This window comes from Notolepis coatsorum (genome assembly GCF_963971535.1).
Source record: "Notolepis coatsorum genome assembly, chromosome: 16".
Taxonomy (NCBI): domain Eukaryota; kingdom Metazoa; phylum Chordata; class Actinopteri; order Aulopiformes; family Paralepididae; genus Notolepis; species Notolepis coatsorum.
In genome coordinates, this window is record NC_140180.1 from 93324614 (window position 1) to 93336333 (window position 11720).

Below are 11720 nucleotides of genomic sequence, written 5' to 3' on the forward strand. Positions count from 1 at the left end.
TGGTCTCTACGGACGGTTAACCGCGATAATGCAGCAACGCTTGGGTTGCGCTGTGGTACACCATGGCCCTAACTTAGAACCATGGCACCAGGATGGGACAGTGTCGTCACAAAACCCCTTCCAAAATGGCTGCCCCTCACCACTGGGAGACTAATCGCACTATAGCGACGATGAAAACGTCAACTAACCTAGATGTTAAAGGGTAGCTAGCAAACTAGCAGCGAGCTTCAAGCGAGCTAGCTTGTTTTATTTTAGCTGTCAAAAGCCTCCCGGTGCTGAAGTTCATCCCATCCTTGTCATATCATCCCTTACAACGAGGAATCATGGTAGTTGGATGGCAATTTCAGTTGTCCCATGGTACCAGCCACTGTATAAATAATTTACCATGGTATACTGCGATGGTAAAAGTCATGCATCGCCATGGTGACACTTTTTGCAATTAAATAATATGGTAAAATCCAATATGGTAGTGACCAAAATAAAATAGTGACCAAAAACGATGCGATACGCTTATACTTTCTTTTAGAAATACCATGATGCTTTTTTTGTAAGGGATTCTATGGTCTCAACTCTTTCAACTGATAATAGTCTGGTGTGACTCAAGTCAATAACAAGGAGGCTGATTCTGTTCACGTAGGAGTTTGCTCCCAGTCCCTTTTCTTTTCGAATCGAGAGATTGCTGGTCAACAAATTCATATCCGTGTCGCCAACCAATTCATCGTAGATCTTGGACTCTTTAGCGGAGCACATATGGATGAAATGACCAGTGGTGGAAGAAGTAAACAGTTCCTTTACTTAAGTAAAAGTAGAAATACCCAGATAAATAAGTACTCTGGTAAAAGTAAAAGTCCTCCATTCAAATTCTACTTTAGTAAACGTAGAGAAGTATTTGTTATTGAATTTACTTAAGTATCTAAAGTAGAAGTATGCATTCTACATGACGTTTGTGTATTCTAGTGCTTGGGAGTGCCTCCTCGATCCGTTGACCTCTAAAGGTCATTTTAAAGAATATAATCTTCATACATTTTAACCATGTTTTTTATGCAAAATCCTTTTCTTCAAAGTAACTAGTAACTGATGGGTTCAGATAAATGTAGTGGAGTAAAAGTATAAAGTTCCCTAAAATGAAAATGCTCACATGAAGTAGAAGTAGCTCAAAATTGTACTTAAGTACAGTACTTGAATAAAGAATTCCACCACTGGAAATGACAGATTAAACCCCATTCATATAAGTAAAGGTTAAAAGTGGAAATCATAAGCATGGCTCTTGCACCTTCCTTAATGGTACATGAACTCTGAATACACTCTAAAGGTCAACCAATAATTACAGCTATCATACCGTCAATAGATGAAACGCGAGAGTCGGCCTCTTCCACGTCTATAGCCTGTGGAAAGGTTTCTCACTGTAAATGCGCCCATGAACACATGTAATACTGCATGGCTTTACACAGAGGAACAGGTGTGTTTGTGTAACAATTCACATTCGACATGAGACCGTATACATGCGTGGTTTGATAAGCGTCAGTGGCGTGAATTACCTACACATTCACTCCAAAGAGAGCACGTTTTGTACTGACGTGGCTGTGGTGTGTGTGTGTGTGACCTGGGTCCAACTGAAATGACTTCACTTGCTATGAATGACTTTTCTGTTCGCTTTGCTTTGTGCCCACAGAACGTGAATGACCAGACAAGATGGCTTCCTGGTCATTTCCATTTGCCGCACAAAATGGCTGCCCGTAGACACGTGGCTATAAGCGCCATAGACATATATAGAGGCTAGATGACTCACCCGCGCTGCTGGCCAATGGAGGCCGACGTTGCCACATGGTGGCCATCTTGCCACAGGCAGCACGCCCACTCATAACATGAATGTCTAGGGTGTACTATTCAAATAACCATAGCTTGCTCATTTTTCAACCGATCTTCAAACGGTTTGGTTTGTTATAAATGTCAGATATGTAGTTATCATACGTATAATGGACTTTCATATGAAAATAATTTCAACATGTCCAAGCATCCTGAACCATATAGCCACGTTAATAACGTTTGTAATAAACCAAACCGTTTGTACATCGGTTGAAGATTGAGCAAGCTATGGTTATTTCAATAGTACATGCACCATAGACATTCATGTTATGAGTGGCGTGCTGCCTGTGACAAGATGGCCACCGGTAAACTACGCTGGAGACTCCGCCCTGCACCATCTATTTATATATATCTATGATAAACGCGGTGCCGTGTTGTGGTCGTTCGGCAGGTCGCATCGTGATGTTGACGTTTTGGGTCTGTGTTCATGTGGTGTGGATTAATCGTGTATATATATACTGTATACATACTAGATTCCATCCAGGAAGTAGTGCCTGAACGCTCTCCTGTGTCGGGTGTCTGAGTCAGAGAAGTTGTACCTTGACGGTAAGCTACACAACTTGCCCCGAGTTGTTACATAGTCACCTTACCCAACTGCTGATTGTGTCACTCAAGAATGATGATGCGAATGGGCGTTCTGTGGGCATACTCAATCGGATCAATAGAGGCCTTGCCCTCAATGTTTGTCTTCCTTCAGAAGAAAATGCCTAATATCTGTGCAGTGGGAGAGTAGGTAAAACACTGGAAAAGCACAATACTGCTGTTCTACTGTGACTTGTTTATCCATTAATACGACACCAAATATGTATGTTTTGTTGGTATATTTCTCATATACTGTATCAACACATAGCAACCATTGTTTTGCACACATCAGCCATTGTCTCTTCGATTGCCGTGCACAAAACAATGGTTGCTATGTTACAGGCAGCCATGCTGGAAGAATGATAACTACAAAAAGAAAGATCATTTGGACCCAAGTCAGGTGTGTAACAGCAAACCAAACAAAAACCAACAGCAATGTGAACGTGGCTTCCTGTAACACAACATGAGAAGCATCTGTTCATTCATATCTCTGTGGATAAGAGTCCATTATCCTTTCTCACGCAGGTGAGGACGACGTCCATTATGTTATGAAGCTGGTTAGCAAGGCACTAAACAGTTCCTTTTGAACCTCCGTGAACGAAGGCAAAAAAACAAAACAAACAAAAAACGACTGCCATCATCTCCTTCTTCTGGGGAGCTCGTTGCACCAGTCCCTTAATTGGCGGCCATTTTTAAATGACGTGGCGCGGCCATTTAAAAAAGGCAGACCGTCCGAGTGTCCAGAGCCTCTCCCTCATCGCCACTCACATACATGTCATGCAAATACACTTTGACAATATAAAATCCATTGGGTTAAGGTAAATATCTATATAGATTTATACATACATATAAATTCATATACTTTTTTAGGAATGTTAATCTATTTTGCTGTGTAATTCTTCTTCTTACAAGGTACAAAATAACTCCTCATATGCGACACATTATATAACTGACATATTATTCAAAAGAAACAAACAAAAACTCATCAGTCCTTTTTTTTCATCTTTAAAAAAATCCCATAATAAAAATAAGTTCTATGTTTTTTTTTCTCTCACTTATATCTTACAATATATTTTCTCTTCTCTGTCAAAAAACACGCACACACAGGTCCTTTTGTTTGTTCTTGTTTGTGGCTTCTCTTGGCAGCAAAACGGCAGCGGTCAAAACTGCTGTGTTAAAAAAACACAAAATGGAGGCGCCCATGTTGACTAATAAAACTCACAAAATGGTTGCACTCATCGATGCTTAAAACTCACAAAATGGTGGCGCTCATGGATGCGTAAAACTCACAAAATGGTGGCGCTCATTGATATGTAAAACGAAAAAAGAACTGTGGCGCTCATCAATGCGTAAAGCTCACAAATTGGTGGCGCTCGTTGATGAAAAATAAAACACTAAATGGCGGTGGGCTTTATAAAAAAAACTAAAAACAACACAACAGCCGTTACTTGGCGGTGTTACAACGGGCACTTGGTGCAGCCACACTCCAACGCGGTCTCCATCTCCTCGGAGTAGGTGGAGCCGTCAGTGCAGCGGAACACCACTTTCCTCTTCCGGCTCTTGGTGGCGCCGCAGCAGACTCCGGAGGGCGCGGCCGCCTGGCAGGACCGGGGACACTCCACCCGCGGGATCTTACTGGTGGACGTACACGTCTTCATGGGGTGGTGTCTCCTCAGCTGCTCCCGCACCATCTCCCCCTGACACGTCAACTCTGGGTGAGAGAAGATCGTGTAAGAGAGGGGAATGCTATGGTAATGCACAGTGAGAGAAGGTAAGGTAAGGCTATGTAAATGTACAGTGACATAAGGTAAGGCTATGGTAATGTACATTAAGATAAGATAAGGCTATGGTAATGCACAGTGAGATAAGGTAAGGTAAGGCTATGGTAATGCACAGTGAGATAAGGTAAGGTAAGGCTATGGTAATGCACAGTGAGATAAGGTAAGGTAAGGCTATGGAAATGTACAATAAGATAAGGTAAGGCTATGGTTCTCTCTCTCTCCCCCTCTATCGCTCTCTCTCTCTCTCTCTCTCTCTCTCTCTCTCTCTCTCTCTCTCCTCTCTCTCTCTCTCCTCTCTCTCTCTCTCTCTCTCTCTCTCTCTCCCCCCCTCTCTCTCTCTCTCTCTCTCTCTCTCTCTCTCTCTCTCTCTCTCTCTCCCTCTCTCTCTCTCTCTCTCTCTCCCTCTCCCTCTCCCTCTCTCTCTCTCTCTCTCTCTCTCTCCCTCTCCCTATCTCTCTCTCTCTCTCCCTCTCTCTCTCCTCTCCCTCTCTCTCTCTCTTTCTCCCTCTCTCCTACCAGTGTCGCAGGCCGTCCCGGAGAATCCTGGCTGACAGTGGCACACTGGCTCCCCCGCCTCTGAGAGCCGGCACTCCCCGTGTCCGCAGCGGTGGCCCCGGCACGCGGCAGGCTCCTGGCGCCGGTCACAGTACTGGCCCTGGTAGCCCTCGGCACACTGACAGCTGTAGGACTGACCCTTAGGGACACACAGACCGTGGACACACCTGGGGGGAGGGAGGAAGAGAGACCAGGGGTTAGGAGATGATAAAGACCCAGTGGCGTGCACAGATAGGGCCGAAGGGGGGCTTGAGCCCCTGCCCTTTTGCCCCTCCCAACTGAAATGTATAATACTATCCACGGAAAAAATAGACCTTAACAATTTAGAACGTACCCCGCATTTAAACATCAAAGTACACATCAAAGTACACGTCAAAGTACAGATCAAAGTACATGTCAAAGTACACGCGAAAGTACATGTCAAAGTACATCCACTGAAGTGCTTCGGCTGAATCGATCTCCCCCAATACTGGACCGATTTCCAAAATGGTCGTCCCTATTCCTCATTTTGACTCCAAACGATAACAAATACCGATATTAACCTTTAAAATCTCCAAAAAGATAAACAAGGTATACATTTACACGCGATTAATCGACTGAATCAAATAGTCTAGGGGTCCTACTAATCACCCCAAAGTACCAGAAAATACCAGAAAATACCAGAAACTACCCCAAAATACCCCAAAGTATACCCCAAAATACCAGAAACGACCCCAAAATACCCCAAAATACCAGAAAATACCAGAAAATACCAGAAACTACCCCAAAATACCCCAAAGTATACCCCAAAATACCAGAAACTACCCCAAAATACCAGAAAATACCAGAAAATACCCCAAAATACCCCAAAGTATACCCCAAAATACCAGAAACTACCCCAAAATACCAGAAACTACCCCAAAATACCCCAAAGTATACCCCAAAATACCAGAAACTACCCCAAAATACCAGAAAATACCAGAAAATACCAGAAACGACCCCAAAGTATACCCCAAAATACCAGAAACTACCCCAAAATACCAGAAAATACCAGAAACTACCCCAAAATACCCCAAAGTATACCCCAAAATACCAGAAACTACCCCAAAATACCAGAAACTACCCCAAAATACCCCAAAGTATACCCCAAAATACCAGAAACTACCCCAACATACCAGAAAATACCAGAAAATACCAGACACTACCCCAAAATACCCCAAAGTATACCACAAAATACCAGAAACTACCCCAAAATACCCCAAAATACCAGAAAATACCAGAAACGACCAGAAACGACCCCAAAGTATACCCCAAAATACCAGAAACTACCCCAAAATACCAGAAAATACCAGAAAATACCAGAAACTACCCCAAAATACCCCAAAGTATACCCCAAAATACCAGAAACTACCCCAAAATACCCCAAAATACCAGAAAATACCCCAAAATACACCAAAGTATACCCCAAAATACCAGAAACTACCCCAAAATACCAGAAACTACCTCAAAATACCCCAAAGTATACCCCAAAATACCATAAACGACCCCAAAATACCCCCAAAATACCAGAAAATACCAGAAAATACCAGAAACTACCCCCAAATACCCCAAGGTATACCCCAAAATACCAGAAACTACCCTAAAATACCCAAAAATACCAGAAAATACCCTAAAATACCCTAAAATACCCCAAAGTATACCCCAAAATACCAGAAACTACCCCAAAATACCCCAAAATACCAGAAACTACCCCAAAATACCCCAAAGTATACCCCAAAATACCAGAAACTACCCCAAAATACCCCAAAATACCAGAAAATACATCAGGATCCCCCATTTTCAATTCATTAATGACATTTATGACATACACAACATACAGATACAGATATAAAAATCGAATCTAATCATCTAATCTAATCATGACATTTATGACATACATGACATACAGATATTGTTACATACTGTTACATTTGTGACTTTGGGGTATTTTAGGGTATGTTGGGGTATTTTGGGGTACTTTGGGGTATTTTCTGGTATTTTGGGGTATACTTTGGTGTATTTTGGGGTATTTTCTGGTATTTTGGGGTAGTTTCTGGTATTTTGGGTATACTTTTGGGGTATTTTGGGGTAGTTTCTGGTATTTTCTGGTATTTTGGGGTATTTTGGGGTAGTTTCTGGTATTTTGGGGTATACTTTGGGGTATTTTGGGGTAGTTTCTGGTATTTTCTGGTATTTTCTGGTATTTTGGGGTATTTTGGGGTCGTTTCTGGTATTTTGGGGTATACTTTGGGGTATTTTTGGGTAGTTTCTGGTATTTTGGGGTAGTTTCTGGTATTTTGGGGTATACTTTGGTGTATTTTGGTGTATTTTCTGGTATTTTGGGGTATTTTGGGGTAGTTTCTGGTATTTTGGGGTATACTTTGGGTATTTTGGGGTATTTTCTGGTATTTTCTGGTATTTTGGGGTATTTTCTGGTATTTTCTGGTATTTTCTGGTATTTTGGGGTATTTTGGGGTAGTTTCTGGTATTTTAGGGTATACTTTGGGGTATTTTGGGGTATTTTCTGGTATTTTCTGGTATTTTGGGGTATTTTGGGGTAGTTTCTGGTATTTTGGGGTATACTTTGGGGTATTTTGGGGTAGTTTCTGGTATTTTCTGGTATTTTCTGGTACTTTGGGGTGATTAGTAGGACCCTAGTCTAGGGCTAGGCTGATGGAAATAGAATTCCAATGTCAGAGTGCATTCATGGGGAAAACAAAATGCAAGTGAATTTGAATGAAAACGTTCAATTGTTTGATTGATTGATTGATTAAACATTTTAATGAACAGATTGCAGAATGGGTACAATACAGTACAGCTCAATACACACAATTTTAAGGGGATGCAGACCAGAGAAAGACTTTCGTCTTGTTTACATCAGGGTCCCCCATTTTCAATTCATCATGAACATTTTTGAATGACAATGAATTGTTTAGATGCACTGATTCATTGGATAGAATAACCGTTGGATGAATGGATTATTGAAACGATGGCTAGAAGCAGGACTCTGTGGGGGTGTGAGTGCTGGTAGTCCCCCCCCCCCCTTACCTGCTGGTCTGACAGGGGCTGGGCGTCGTCCTCTGGTCACACATGCTCCCGGTGCGTCCCGGTGGACACTCACACGTCACGCCCGTCTCCCCTCCCTGCCGGCACGCGCCCTGGGCACACACACTGCAGGAGTGGCAGCCCGGGAGGACGCCCTCCGCCTGGGGACACACAACAAGACCCGTTAAACACTGGGAGCAGAGAGCCAGGAGGGGACACACAACAAGACCCGTTAAACACTGGGAGCAGAGAGCCAGGAGGGGACACACAACAAGACCCGTTACACACTGGGAGCAGAGAGCCAGGAGGGGACACACAACAAGACCCGTTAAACACTGGGAGTGGAGAGCCAGGAGGGGACACACAACAAGACCCGTTACACACTGGGAGCAGAGAGCCAGGAGGGGACACACAACAAGACCCGTTAAACACTGGGAGCAGAGAGCCAGGAGGGGACACACAACAAGACCCGTTACACACTGGGAGCAGAGAGCCAGGAGGGGACACACAACAAGACCCGTTAAACACTGGGAGCAGAGAGCCAGGAGGGGACACACAACAAGACCCGTTAAACACTGGGAGCGGAGAGCCAGGAGGGGACACACAACAAGACCCGTTAAACACAGGGAGCAGAGAGCCAGGAGGGGACACACAACAAGACCCGTTAAACACTGGGAGCGGAGAGCCAGGAGGGGACACACAACAAGACCCGTTAAACACTGGGAGCGGAGAGCCAGGAGGGGACACACAACAAGATCCGTTAAACACTGGGAGCGGAGAGCCAGGAGGGGACACACAACAAGACCCGTTAAACACTGGGAGCGGAGAGCCAGGAGGGGACACACAACAAGACCCGTTAAACACTGGGAGCGGAGAGCCAGGAGGGGACACACAACAAGACCCGTTAAACACTGGGAGCGGAGAGCCAGGAGGGGACACACAACAAGATCCGTTAAACACTGGGAGCGGAGAGCCAGGAGGGGACACACAACAAGACCCGTTAAACACTGGGAGCAGAGAGCCAGGAGGGGACACACAACAAGACCTGTTAAACACTGGGAGCAGAGAGCCAGGAGGGGACACACAACAAGACCCGTTAAACACTGGGAGCGGAGAGCCAGGAGGGGACACACAACAAGACCCGTTAAACACTGGGAGCAGAGAGCCAGGAGGGGACACACAACAAGACCCGTTAAACACTGGTAGCAGAGAGCCAGGAGGGGACACACAACAAGGACACGTCAGACACTGGGAGCAGAGAGCCAGGAGGGGACAGACAGGGTTTTTGATTGATTGATTGAAAACTTTATTAACAGATTGCAGAATGGGTACAGTACAGTACAGCTCAATACATACAATTGTTAAGGGGATGCAGACCAGAGAAAGACTTTCGTCTTGTTTACATCAGGGCCCCCATTTTCAATTCATCATAACATATATGACATACATGACATACAGATAGACAGTACTGCTACATCTTTTTTTTTATCCACTTTTTCTCCCATTTTCTATATTTTTCTCCCATCCCAATTTCGTATCATCCAATTCAACCCTCCCCTGTCACGGACGCTGTTTCTTGCCTCCCACAAGCCGGCTGCAATGTGGACTAAGTCATACATAGCACAAGTCCCCTCCGGTACTTGAGGTAACAGCAGTCGCATCTTTTCACCTGCGCAGCTCGATCTCTCAGTGGCGAGGAGTAACGCGTGGAGGCTCACGCTGCCCCCGACACTTCCTGATTCTACTGCGCAGGCGCACCAACCGACCTGTAGGAGTCGCTGTCCACAACGCCCGATCCCCTCCCATCAGTTTCCCACCCCCTAATACGGCCATGTGTATTAGTACGGACGACCAGCTAAACTGAAAGCAAATGTGGAGCGCTGGGCTCGAACAGGCAAGCCCAGCGTCTCCAGCATTTTGTGGCGAGTGCCTTGCCCACTACGCCACGTAGCCGCCCCACAGTACTGCTACATCTATACATTTATGACATATCAGATTTGCAAATAGTCCACATTGCAACCGGCTTGTGGGAGGTCATAACACTAATATTTAATTTCCCAAGAATACACAGTGCAGCTTTAAAGCACTCTTATTTCCCGAACAATGTAAATGTGACGTATATTAATAACATACAGTACTGTACATTCTTGAATAGTTTAATTTCTAAATATAGGTGGAATTTACTCTTGTAAACAAGAGCTCCGTCTATCAACTAGAGAATAAGTCTCCATTCTCATTTTCATTGTCTGGTGCTATTGTCTACGTTTGGATCGCTGACCGGCCCTTCCAGTGAGGGTGAAGGATGCGTTTACCTTGCCCCCCCCCCCGCATCAGTGAGAGTGAAGGATGCGTGTACCTTGACCTCGGCCCCCCCCCCCCCCCCCCCCCCCCCCCCCGCCTCAGTGAGAGTGAAGGATGCGTGTACCTTGCCCTCGGCCCCCGGCGGGGCCCCTGCTCCTCCCGGGGCGCGGTGGGCCAGGTCCTGGGGCACCCCGTTCACCTGCACGTTGTGGATGCAGCCGTTGAACGTCTGCGGGAAGCGGTCGGGACCGGGGACGAAGACCTGACGCTACCACCTCGGACGGGACGCCTGGGAGAGAGAGAGAGAGAGAGAGAGAGAGAGAGAGAGAGAGAGACAGAGAGAGAGAGAGAGAGAGAGAGAGAGAGAGAGAGAGAGAGAGAGGTGAGTCAGGTTCGGAGAAGTGTTGTTCTGAAGAGGAGCCTGCAATGAAGTCAGGATCACAACTTTGAACCACGTCTGAACCTGAGAAGCACATGTACGTGTGTCTCTGTGTGTGTGTGTGTGTGTGTGTGTGTGTGTGTGTGTTAAGGCTGAGCCCGAACGTTCGAACGTTCGTTCGTTACGCTGACATTCGGACTTTAATTAATAGGTTCGAACGTTCGGTGAAAAAAAAATAAAGGATGCGCACGGGGTTGATGTGATGTGAATGCGAGGCGCTCGGCTCAACCAGTATGGTCTGCCGGGCTGCAGCGGGATACTATTTCTCAACCAGAGCTCTATTTTGATTGACAGGCGATTCTGCCAATTACGTCACACCGCTTGCACCCGCCTCTGCTGTTACCACCAATCGGCAAGCCTCAACAGACTTACCGGGGAGCCGTAGTTAGCTCCCCGCCGAGGAAGTAATCGGTAACAAGGTTTCCGTAGGTGAACCTGCAGATTAGGATCATTAATGAATACCATCCTTTTTCGGCCACGGTCGCGCGAGCTTCATGGCGGGAGGTGGTTGCGTTGGAAACAACAGCAGGCGCACGGTGGACAGACCCGTCCGAGGTAGACGGTGGACGGGTCTGTTGAGCCGAGGCGTGCGCCTCTCCTCCCGGCTCCCCTCCCCGTCGACCAAGAGTGAATACCTGTTACGTGTAAGTTGTAACACTAACTATATAACGCTAATGCCACAAAACGAATGCATTTGTTTATCTAGCCCCTTACGTGACTGCAAGGGCTATTGTTTATCATACTTTGATTCAGTAGCTTGTTTATTTTCTTCTGAGTGCTTTGTTTAATTACATGTTTACATGAACAGCCACCACTGTAAACAACATGTTTTTCACCAATAGACTATGCAATGCCGCCCTCCGTAGGATCTATAATAATACAATAAAAAAAAAATTATTATTAAAAAAAATGTAAAAAAAAAAATTATTAAAAAAAAAATTTATTAAAAAATTTAAAAAAACGAACGTTCGAACGTTCGTTCGATAAACCTGGCGAACGTTCGAACCCTAAAAACAGGGTTCGGGCTCAGCCTTAGTGTGTGTGTGTGTGTGTGTGTGTGTGTGTGTGTGTGTGTGTGTGCGTGTGTGTGTGAGAGAGAGAGACTTCCTAGTACATCGAGATGTGTGTGCATG

At 45.3% G+C, this 11720-nt stretch overlaps 1 protein-coding gene across 1 annotated transcript; it reads right to left on the bottom strand.

The window, feature by feature from the left end:
• Positions 1 to 2629: 2629 nt before the first annotated feature.
• On the bottom strand, positions 2630 to 10433 carry LOC311243336 (slit homolog 3 protein-like). The gene is made up of 4 exons (XM_084332528.1): positions 10273 to 10433; positions 7851 to 8008; positions 4746 to 4951; positions 2630 to 4159 (listed from the first exon to the last, which is right to left on the bottom strand). Exons 2-4 carry the CDS (start codon positions 7892 to 7894, stop codon positions 3906 to 3908), a joined length of 504 nt encoding a protein of 167 aa, XP_084188654.1. The 5' UTR covers positions 7895 to 8008; positions 10273 to 10433; the 3' UTR covers positions 2630 to 3905.
• Positions 10434 to 11720: the final 1287 nt, after the last annotated feature.

What these genes read in the sequence shown, in the direction of transcription:
- LOC311243336 (XM_084332528.1), bottom strand. Translation starts at nt 7,894, where the DNA reads ATGTGTGACCAGAGGACGACGCCCAGCCCCTGTCAGACCAGCAG. An exon ending in AGCCCCTGTCAGACCAGCAG is followed by an intron (nt 4,952 to 7,850) that starts GTAAGGGGGGGG and finishes CCCTCCCCCCAG; the next exon opens with GTGTGTCCACGGTCTGTGTG. An exon ending in CGGGACGGCCTGCGACACTG is followed by an intron (nt 4,160 to 4,745) that starts GTAGGAGAGAGG and finishes TCTCTCACCCAG; the next exon opens with AGTTGACGTGTCAGGGGGAG.